This window comes from Echiichthys vipera, assembly GCF_963691815.1.
Source record: "Echiichthys vipera genome assembly, chromosome: 4".
NCBI classification, from domain to species: domain Eukaryota; kingdom Metazoa; phylum Chordata; class Actinopteri; order Perciformes; family Trachinidae; genus Echiichthys; species Echiichthys vipera.
In genome coordinates this window covers 34,330,069-34,341,111 of record NC_139829.1, presented here as the reverse complement: position 1 = coordinate 34,341,111, position 11,043 = coordinate 34,330,069, and the positions used below count along the sequence as shown (strand labels likewise).

Sequence of the window (11,043 nt, the reverse complement as noted above, 5' to 3'; positions counted from 1 at the left end):
TGATATTCAGGACGAGTGGAGTGGAGTTCAAGCTTTACATGCTGCAGACTCCTTTATTTCTTTGACCAGTCACTTACGCATTTTGTCCAGCGGGTAGTGCTAGCGACCCACAGCATTCAACATCGAAAACCACCACAGAGATCTAACCTGGACTCACTGTCAGAGACACTGAGTCAACTCATCATCGTCTCTCCCGTACATTTGCTGCTGCATCTGACTTTAAACAAAAAGTAGTACACATAGTCTGAATGCAATGTTTTTATTTCCAGTTAAATCACATTTTTTAAACTGCAGCAAACACCATTGATATGATTGCTATTCATAAACATTGCAAGACATCATTCAATCCTCAAAAGAGTATTTTAATGAACCCTCATCTGGTCATCTAATCCCCCGCACAGCAACATGTTCCTTTGAATACGGTCAAAGTGCAGATGCATAGTTACCTTCATCCATTCAGGCAGGTCTTTGTATTGATCCAAGTAGGTGGATGGTAGGTAGTGTTATAAACTGTGTATAGCTCCGCTGTTGATGATAATGCAAACAGGTGGGTGGGCTCCGTGGAGGGGTACAGCTCCAGACTCTCATTAATAATAATATGTTTTTTTACCAGGTTACAGAAAGATTCAATAACAGAATGCATATTATTATTATTATCTGAGAACTAACGGCGTGCTGTTCCACACGTGCACCCGCTCAGTCAAAGCAGAGACCTTTCACACTTCAGCACAGGCCGTCATTATCATTCATAATTTAGTTTTGACCCACTGGTTTGGTGAAAGATATGTTGCTATGTTGCTATGGTAACCAATGTAATGATTGCTGGAGAAGTAACCAATTATGGCAAAAACATGTACACACATTAGGATTATTATGAAACCAAGTGTGCCAGAGTCAGGGTGCTAAGGTCTCTGTAATAGTGCACATAGTCACAGTCTTCAAGCGTGATCTCCCACTGATGACCAGTGTACTGTATATACTGTATTTTTATATATAGGTGATCAGAGATTAGAGAACAAAGGAATCAAAATCAGAGAAAAATAATTAAAACTTGATTTATTCTGAAATACTGTTATTTTTTGATTGTTCATAATTGGATAGAACATCCGCTTACAGCTATACCACCGCTGCACGAGCATGTTCGTTGTGTCAGAAGAGAAGATTTCAACAGTGTTTTCTTCTGTAGGATTCAAACATGAACAGGAAGTGTAGAGGCCACAGCTTTGAATGACTTCAGCACATCTGCGCCCACAGGACATCACTAGTTTCTCACAGGGTCATCCTTTTGTCCTCTGCGTAGGATAAGGGTCCTATCTTGCCTGGTCGCAAAGCCTCTGCCTTCATTGGTTTAATCCAGCATTTTGTCAGGGTTAGGGCTACGGTTAGGGTCAGGGTTAGGGGCTACGGTTAGGGTCAGGGTTAGGGGCTACGGTTAGGGTCAGGGTTAGGGGCTACGGTTAGGGTCAGGGTTAGGGGCTACGGTTAGGGTCAGGGTTAGGTACGTAGGTCAATACAGTAGGTACACATATACATACCTCTTCTTCAGTCTCTTCCAGTGCTCGGTAACTGTAGTGGGTTTCTTAGACATTACTTTGTTGCCATGGATTTTCCAGAGATCTCTATGGGGTTTAGCTCTGGACTCTGGGCATTTCATTGTTTCAGTATTCTCAGCTTCAAGGAGCTGCGTCACCTGTTTTGCAGTGTGACAGGGGGCATTGTCTTGTATGGAAATTGCAGCTGATTGGGAGACATTTGCAGTGAAGGTGTTGCACGTTGCTGAAGGAGGTTCACATAAACATTTGCATTCACCCCAACATGTAGCTGCACCAGAGGCCCAACTCCTGCTGCAGAAAACATCCCCCAAACCAGGACACTTCCTACTCCAAATGTAACTGACTTCTTTACACACTTTGGGTTCAGCCTTTCCCCAGTCCTACGCCGAACATCAATTTTCACATCAGACCCAAATAAATTGTACGTCCTTTCATCACTGAAGTCACTCTGGACCAGCTCTCCTCTGTGCACACAACCTTAAAAGGCAAGTCTAGCATTTTTATTCTTTCTGCTGATGAGAGGTTTGGTCACTGCAGAGTGGGCTCTCAGTCCAAATTGTCTTAAACGATGAGACACTGTGTGCAGGGACAGATCCTTGACCTAGTCAGCACTGAACTGGCGAGCAACTCCAGCTGCAGTTTTGAACTGATTCCCCATTGAGAGTCTCTGCGTAACCCTGTCCTCTCGTGCACTTGTTTTACGCGGACGACCGGCCTTTTTGAGGGACTTAAATGAATCTGTGTCCTTGTAAGAGTCAATATTCTTGATATCACAGACTTGGAACGCCCGACCTCTCTTGTAATGGCTGAGAGGGTCCTCCATGTCCATTAATTAAGTACATTTTCACCAGATGCCAGATTAACACCAATAACTGGGAGGTATCTGAACGTGTTCTCTAATTTTGCTCACTGCGTCTTTCACAAAATGAATGTTTTTGTTGAAATGCCTTGGATATTTAAAAAAGCATGCTAGTACATCAGGGGTATAGCCACAATGGGTATTATATCAAAATATAGACACTAAAAAAAAACTATATTTCAGAATAAATCAGGTATAAATACTTTATTCTCTAATTTAGATCTCCAGTGTATCGACTTGTTGTATATTAATATAATTATCACGGTATAAGACAATAAGTCCATAGAACAGTGGTTTAGGTGGCGCCTTTAACCGCCATAAAATCACCAAACAAGCTCAAGTTGGGGGCTGCAGTAGCTCAGTCCATAGGTGACTTGGCTGGGAACCGTAGGGTTGCTGGTTCAAGTCCCTGTGTGGAGCGTGTACTGGTGGCTGGAAAGGTGCCAGTTCATCTCCTGGGCACTGCCTTCGGTGTTGTTGAGCGAGGCACTGAACCCCCAACTGCTCGGGGCGCCGGTCACTGGCAGCCCCCTCGCTCTGACATCTCTTCTTAATTGCATGTATAGGTCCTGCCTGTGCATGTGTGTGTATTTCGGGCCTGTGTGTGTGTGTGTGTGTGTGTGTAACACTCTTAATAATAAGAGTGAAAAAATTAAATTTCCCAGTTGCGGGATAAATAAAGTAATTCTTCTTCTTCTTCTTCTTCTTAAATACGCATCAACAATGTGCCATTTCATTAAACACTGTCAGCACTTTGAAACAGACGCCCCGCCATTCTGCCAGAGAAACACAGTCATTTAAAATCCCTCATCCACTGACCTCATCAAAACAATGATTTTCTTGCTCTCGGATCATTTCCCTTCTGTGCACGCGGCCCTAATTTTAACTAACCGTGTGCTACTTCTTAGATTAAGCTTTTCCACAATAATGTTTTAATTTAAAAAAGGGTGACAGGGTCCTTGGAAGAGAGAGGCCCGTAGCGCTTTGTTGATGACAGCGGTGAATGAGAGGTCAAGATTAGATTCAGAGGTACAGAACTGATTGGGGCCAAAAGATTCAGCTATTTTTCACGAAGGCTGAGTGTGGATTCAGGGGCCCGGCAGACAAAGCTGCAGCCTCTGGAGGAGGAGGAGGAGATGGTGGGTTGAAGTCCCACCTGGGTCCCAAAGAGCCCGCGTGCTCTACATTCCCGTTGAGCCAGAACACGGTGTTTCTATCCCTGCATCTGAAAATGTCTGTGATTACAAACACTTTTCTTGGTTCTGCTGGGAAAAGATAGTTTCTTTGGGGCTGAGCGGGGCGTGCTGTGGAGCACAGAGACGAGGCAAAGACTCAAGACTCAAGATTCAAGATTCAGGAAGCTTTTTTTATCCCGAGGGAAATGATTGTGCAACAGTTTCAGTACAAAGATGGGAAAGGATCAGAGTGACAATAAGCTAACATAATCAAATCAAACAATAACTAATGTGACAGAGTGCAACGGACATTGTGGTTAAACGTATTCAACTGGGAAGACTCATGCTGATATGTCCTGGTCCAGATAGGTCCTGGTCCAGATACGTCCTGGTCCTGATATGTCCTGGTCCAGATATGTCCTGGTCAAGATACGTCCTGGTCCATATATAACCTGGTCCAGATATGTCCTGGTCCAGATACGTCCTGGTCCTGATATGTCCTGGTCAAGATACGTCCTGGTCCTGATATGTCCTGGTCCAGCTATGTCCTAGTCCAGATAGGTCCTCGTCCAGATATGTCCTGGTCCAGATAGGTCCTGGTCCAGATGTGTCCTAGTCCAGATATGTCCTGGTTCAGATACGTCCTGGTTTAGATATATCCTCGTCCTGATATGTCCTGGTCTAGCTATAACCTGGTCCAGATATGTCCTGGTCCTGATACGTCCTGGTCAAGATACGTCCTGGTCCAGATATGTCCTGGTCCTGATACGTCCTGGTCCTGATATGTCCTCGTCCTGATATGTCCTGGTCCAGCTATGTCCTGATATGTCCTAGTCCTGATATGTCCTGGTCCTGATATGTCCTGGTCCTGATATGTCCTGGTCCAGATATGTCCTGGTCCTGATATGTCCTGGTTCAGATATGTCCTAGTGCAGATATGTCCTAGTCCAGATATGTCCTGGTTCAGATATGTCCTGGTCCAGATATGTCCTGGTCCGGAGCTCCAGCCTGGTCCGGTGTCTCTCCTTCACTCTGACCCGACCCTTTCACCCGTCCGGTGAAGTGTGAGGAGACAATTCATTAGAAAATGTGTTGTATGCTGATCACATCCTCCACCCAAATGTTAAGGAACGCTTCATTTTAGATGACGGATGTTAGGAAATCGTACACAAACAGGTGTTGGACAGATTTGCTATTTCCTTAACGTACTAATATTCTAGTCCATATTTCCGCCAGTTGAGGTGGTTCAGGATCATCTGGTAAGGATGAACCCTGGGCGCCTCCCTAGGGAGGTGTTCCAGGCACGTCCAGCTGGGAGAAGGCCTCGGGGAAGACCCAGGACCAGGTGGAGAGATTAGATCTCCACACTGGCCTGGGAACGCCTCAGGATCCCCCAGTTAGAGTTGGTTAATGTGGCCCGGGAAAGGGAAGTTTGGGGTCCCCTGCTAAAGCTGCTGCCCCCGCGACCCGACCCCGGATAAGAGGCTGAAGATGAGATGAGATATTAGGCTGTCTTCCATTTTCCCCCCTTATACATCACTTTGTTCCTTATTAAATTTAAAATCTAGCATTTTAGCCTCACCCCAGAGCCGCAAATAAAATGGAATAAGCTCAAATTTTAATAATCTTGCCCCTCTGTCCCCTTCAGGTGTTTGTCAGTGGCTGAGAAATGTGTCATTGTCCCCCCTGCGGTGCTAAAAATATAACCCATGAGGATAATATTTTCTACCTGAGACTGATTTTCATCTTGGCCCGGCAGCCACTGCGCGCTGAGGCTGCTGCGCGGTGACCAGGAGGTGGAACGTGGACCAAACCATTGGTTCTGATGGATACCTCCTCTCGGTGATAATGGTTTAATTAATGGAGGAAATCACACAATGCTCATCTGCACACAACCTTGCTCCTACCACCGTGGTGTCAGCAGGGGGAGCACCTGGCACCAGTGTTGCAGCAGCCTGTGAGCTCCCTGACCACAGGAATGAGTTCTTTTAAACACACAAGGAGCACAATCTTACTTTTATTGAGTTACAGTGACATTTTATATCTCCGGACACGTTAACTTATTAAGAATATTGGCAATTTCATAAAGACATCTTTTTAACCCCAATCTAAAACCTAAATTATGGTCATATGTTGCATGAATGGATACTTTTACATTATTTATTTTCTATAAATAAGAATGCATTAAACTAACACAGTCAATACAGTCACAGATGCTTTGATCCGTGTGCAAACTGATCCAAAAATCCAAATATAGTGGGGGGAAAAAACACGAAATGTGAGCTAAATTCATATAATGTTGAATTTGCATAATAAAAACAACACGTGGACTGGTTAAGTGGCATCCTGGTCATAATAATACGTCAATAATCTACATTTCCAAGCCTGCATCTAATTATAGTGTCCCGTATGCTCCTATAATAAACACTGTAAGAAAAAAAAAAAAAAAAAAAAAAGTAGGCTTGGCTAAATTCCATGAACTCCACTAATCTACACATCATCTCCTTCCCTTTTTCCAGACGCTATCGATCAAGCGGGGGGGCTTTACGTCAGTATTGATAACTTTACCAAAGCAAAATCAAGTGCAATTGTCCAGTTAATGTCGGGGGACGGAGGCGCGCACACACACTCTTGCTCTTTACTTTTTTTTTCCAAAGACCCGGACACTCCATCCAAAAAGATAACCTACTTTTTTCCCCCTCCACCAAAAAACATGATCGACCTGCAAAACGCATCCGCGGACTCTCTCGCTGTTGAGTCACTTGGTTAATGTTTTTTTTTGTTGTTGTTGTGTTTTTGTTTTTTTTTAAAGTGGGACCTGTGATCGTAAACGTTGTTTAACGAGGGGGGAATCCAGCCCACATATTTATTGCAGCCGCTGAAAAAAAATCTCCTCAATATCCCCCAAGATGGCCGCCGATGTAGGATCGATGTTTCAATATTGGAAGAAATTTGATCTACGGCGGCTCCAGGTTAGTGCTATTCTCACCTTTCTGCACTTATTTCCGCGGCTGTGTGTCTTGTGACCGTGCTCCGCCGCGCGTTATCCCGCTCCGGCGCGCGTAAAAAGGCGAAAGATAGCGGCGTTCGCATTGATAGTTATTAGAAATTGATCCCTCTTCTGCCTTTGTTCAGTTCAATCATTGATCCGCGGTGGAAGCGACCGTAGAGCAGCGCTGCCTCCGCGTTAGCCACACCGATCTGGGATCAGCACCGCGGACAGCACTGGTGTTTACACGCATTAAGCCTTTTCTAACCCTTTTTGCCCGACTCTTTATTATCCGCGAGCAGCACCGGCGCACTTACACGCACGGAAACTTTTAATGCGCCCCTGAATGTGGGTTTTCCTGGACATAGGCTGTAACTTTTTCACCCAGCTTAATGTTTTATGCGGGTTTGTGTCGACGGCCGTTGCGTTGCTGCTGCTGCTGCCGCCGCCGCCGCTGCTGCCGCTGCTGCATCCTTCAGTAGGCTGTTAGTACAATTCATTTATATTTGGCATTTTTGAATAATTTGCATGTCGGGAAGTTTTATTTGTGATCGGGGAAAGTTTATTCCGTGGACATTTTTTTTGGCACATTCTGTTATCAGGACAGTATTTCCCGTGTGTGTCATTTTACTGCAACATACAAGCAGTTATAGTTCATAATAATAATAATAATAATAATAATAATAAAAAAAAACACCAGCTTTGAAGTGGACAGTGGAAACTAATGTTTCTAATGAATAGCGTGGAGACTGGCAGCAGTTACCTTTGTAGACCTGTTATATTAAATAGCATGTGTAGCCTGTAGCTTTAACCCACTGAGCCGAAAGTTGCATTCATAAACCACAACGCAGACAGGCTTTACGCGTGTATTTCGCATGTAAAGCAAATAAGGTTTGGAAAGATAAACGCTGTTTTCCGTGTCCGCTCCCCCTCCACCACCACCACCACCACCACCCTTCCTCTGCTCTCTCCTGAAGCCGCATAGGGCTGCTGCTGGGCCGGGGAGGGGAGGAAAGGGGAGGGTGGGGGTGCTGTGTAATTGTATTCCCCGCTAATGTTAGTAAATCAGCCTCGGCCGGCGCAAGGGCAGCGTCCCTGCCGTTTGACTGATGTTCTGTAACATGAGAGATGACAGGTGCATGGCAGTCCGTGTCCCTCGGAAAAGCCTACCGAGGAGGAGAAATCAGATCCGGTCGGTGGGCTCTCGGTTGTCTCGTGTTGGTCGAGTGTTATTCCAGCTCCCAGCCGCTGGACCTCTCTCTCATCCAGGCAGGCTGGGATCCGGAGGGGCGAGGGAGCTATTGTTGTTGCGGCTTCATGCAGCCCTCCTCTCTGCAGACTCTCATCCTGATGCACCCCGGCTCCAGAGGACCGTGTAACATTTATGATAGATGTATACATTCAAGGTTTTTCATTAAATGTGACTGAGTAGCCTAGGAGCTCAACATCTGAACTGCCCCTTAAGGATGCCCGAGCCATTACCCGGTGTCACGAGCAGTGATGTAGAGGTTTATAATAAAAAGGGTAGCCTTCAGAGTGTGACCATCATAAGGCATTCAGCCATTTGTGTATATATATAAAAAACACCACTGATGCCTGCAGAAAAGTGTTAATTCATGCTTGTGTTCCCTGGAATGACCTTATCCTCATGGAAATGGACACCAGCGATGGAGTAGTCGTAGCTAAATCTACAGCAGGTGGATTATTGACGGTTTATAAAGGGGGCTGAATATTTCCACCAAAGAGGAATAACAGGCTGGAGGTGGATGACATGAATTTAGGTGTTAACCTCTGCAGGATCCCTGGGTTTAGGCTTTTGGATTTGATCTCCAGGAGATATTGTGAGCCATAAGTCAAACACTTGTACATGGATAATAAGGCAAACAGGTCATTTAGAACATATAATACACACATATTAGTCCTCATAGTGTCAGTATTAAAAAAGAACCAAGATAAAATGCACATAAACATGCAAATCGCCTTGAATTATAGCAACTACAGATAGCATTTTGTCTTTAATGCCACATGGATGTAGATCGTGTTGACACAGATCACGAACATGTGGTGGAAAGTGCTGGTTTCAGTCTCTGCTCAAACGCTCAAACCTAATATTTCACGGGCTGAGTGTGGATCCGATCACCTTATCTTATTGTCAGCAGCTCTGGTAAATATTCTGACAGGCCTCTGGTTGCAAACACGCCTGTAGCTTAAATGTGACATCCTCTGCTACATATGTCAGAAATCAATTAATTCACTTATTTCCCATTCAGTCGTGGCTGGAGCCGTTTCAGGCAGTGTAAAATCATTACAGCTGCTTCCCCATCTCTTGCCCATACAGAACCGTGTGCTGTGTCTGAGGAGGACATCTACGGGCTGTTTATTTATTTTTAGCGGTTCACACTGGAGCGTTTAGTTTGTCATTACAAGTTATTATAGTGGTAAACTGAGTGTGCGGTTTTTTGAGTGTTTGCGCAGTAGATTCGTGCCTTCCGACTCGTACAGGATGAATAATTCACCTGCAGGCTGATGAAAAGAGGGCAGGGAAAGTGTGAAGCGCCGAGGTGGAGTGACCTTGGTTCCTGCTGGCTGCAGGTCACCCGGCCGTTGCTGTGGTAATCATTCACACCAGCCAGATGGCATTTCTGTGGGCGAGCATGAAAAGGACGGGTCAGGGTCTGTCCTGCCAGGTCCTGCCAGGCCCAAAAACAACTCAGGGCCAATACGGTACCTGGAGAGAGAGCATTGGTCCTGTGGAAAGACTTTGCAGAGCCAGTTGATGAGAATGTGCGCTCAGACAAATGCTGTATCCTATCCTAACAGATGAAATGTTGCATTTATCATTCATTTATCACACGGTTTTACCTCTGAATGCCCTTTAAGTACTTAGAAAAAATGATTTGCAGGGTTATCATCAAAGCAGAGCGAGCAGACTTGTATTCGCTGCTACTTTAGAGAACTTTGGCTCCGTGCCTTTTACAACCAGTTACTTTTATTCCTCTGTTGTTTTTAGCGATGCCGCAATGCTGCGCTCATACAGCGAAATAATGCTCCACTTATTTGTTACCATTCCTTAGCCTTGTTTCCATTCTCTCGTCCATGAATCTAAGAGGCAGTGGGGTTTTAGATCAGGAACAAAAGCTTGTGATTGTACTACATTTAGCATGACTCAGTTGCTCTGGTGTCAGCTCTAATCCGCACACAGAGACAACAGTATTGCCAAACAGTGAAATTGCTTTGCAGCCTGTGAGCCTGGCTGCCTCCGCTGCCAGCCTGCTCTGTGTGCTGTTTGCCAGTAGCTCCCACACACATGCACACACACACACGGACACACACACACACACACACACACACACACACACACACACACACACACACACAAACCCTGCAATCTCAAATTGGCTGTGAAAATCGGTCTCTGTCTCCATTTCATTCATGCTTTCATATATTTGTTTGCTGATACTGTTAATGTCACACGCATCAGTATAATCTCATTGTAGTGAGAATAAGTAAGTCCAGAGCGCCTTAGATCTTGCAGTTATTTATCATAATGACTGGATCCTTCCATGCATATGCCACGATAGATATAAAAGGCTTTAAAGTTGACCTCCACGGCGGCTGCTACAGTACATCTGCTCATTAGCTCCTTTATCCAGACTTGTCTTCTGTTGTCAGGTCTCAAATATTCAGCAGACTAAGTGCAGCGTTTGAATGTAAAAGCCGCCCCATCATCGTAATCAGTAGTGGGTATGAGTGGCGCATGCCTCCCATATAAACATTTCCTAACGTGCCTTCATGATTACCACTTCTGTGAATCGATGGGCGGGGCATGTCTGTCACGGCCCCATATCCCTCTGGTTGCCCCTCTCTTCCTTTTGACAGTGACAACAAAGCAAATAAGAAAGGAGAGGAGCTTTTACAGGACTATCTGGGGCAAATTGAGATGTGAAATCCAGGAGCCATAACCCCGGTACATAAAACGCAGGGAACATTAGAGAGCGAGAGGAGTGAAATAGACTTCAGCATTAAGCTGTTTAACCTCTCTGTGTAGCATTAGTGGTAGAGACTTCAAAGCAGATGCTTCAGCGTTTGGAAGCAGAATGACAAATGGGTTTAGAGACAGCTACGGTGCGCATTCTCACAGGAAGACTAGGCCTGTCATTAATGTCAGCTTAATCACTTTGACCTTCCTTCAAGTAAATTTCCATACCTATCCAATCATTTTGCCTGGCTTGTGCTCCTGTTTGCAGGCTTCTGTGTGCGCTGCTGGTTGATAAGCCTGGGTGTGATGATGTTACTGTCTATATCAGCAATTTTATACTTAGAATGTCCTCACAGCTCTAATATGAAAGGATCGGCTCACGCAAAGTACAAAGAGGAACTTATTTTCTCACTTTACCATAGCCATGCATTTAGCTCAGGCCGTGTTGTAACGACATGTCTCTGAGATCTCTGTCCGATGCAGCGGTG

General features: G+C 45.1%; 1 protein-coding gene across 1 annotated transcript in view; it reads left to right on the top strand.

Moving 5' to 3' along the window:
• Window positions 1-6,496: 6,496 nt before the first annotated feature.
• cux2b (cut-like homeobox 2b) overlaps window positions 6,497-11,043 on the top strand; it is a gene marked incomplete at both ends in the record, with an annotated part of 104,407 nt that continues 99,860 nt past the window's right edge. Inside the window, one exon of the mRNA XM_083912691.1 lies at window positions 6,497-6,559. Within this exon, the coding sequence (XP_083768817.1) occupies window positions 6,497-6,559 (63 nt within the window). The remainder of the gene's footprint in view (window positions 6,560-11,043) is intronic.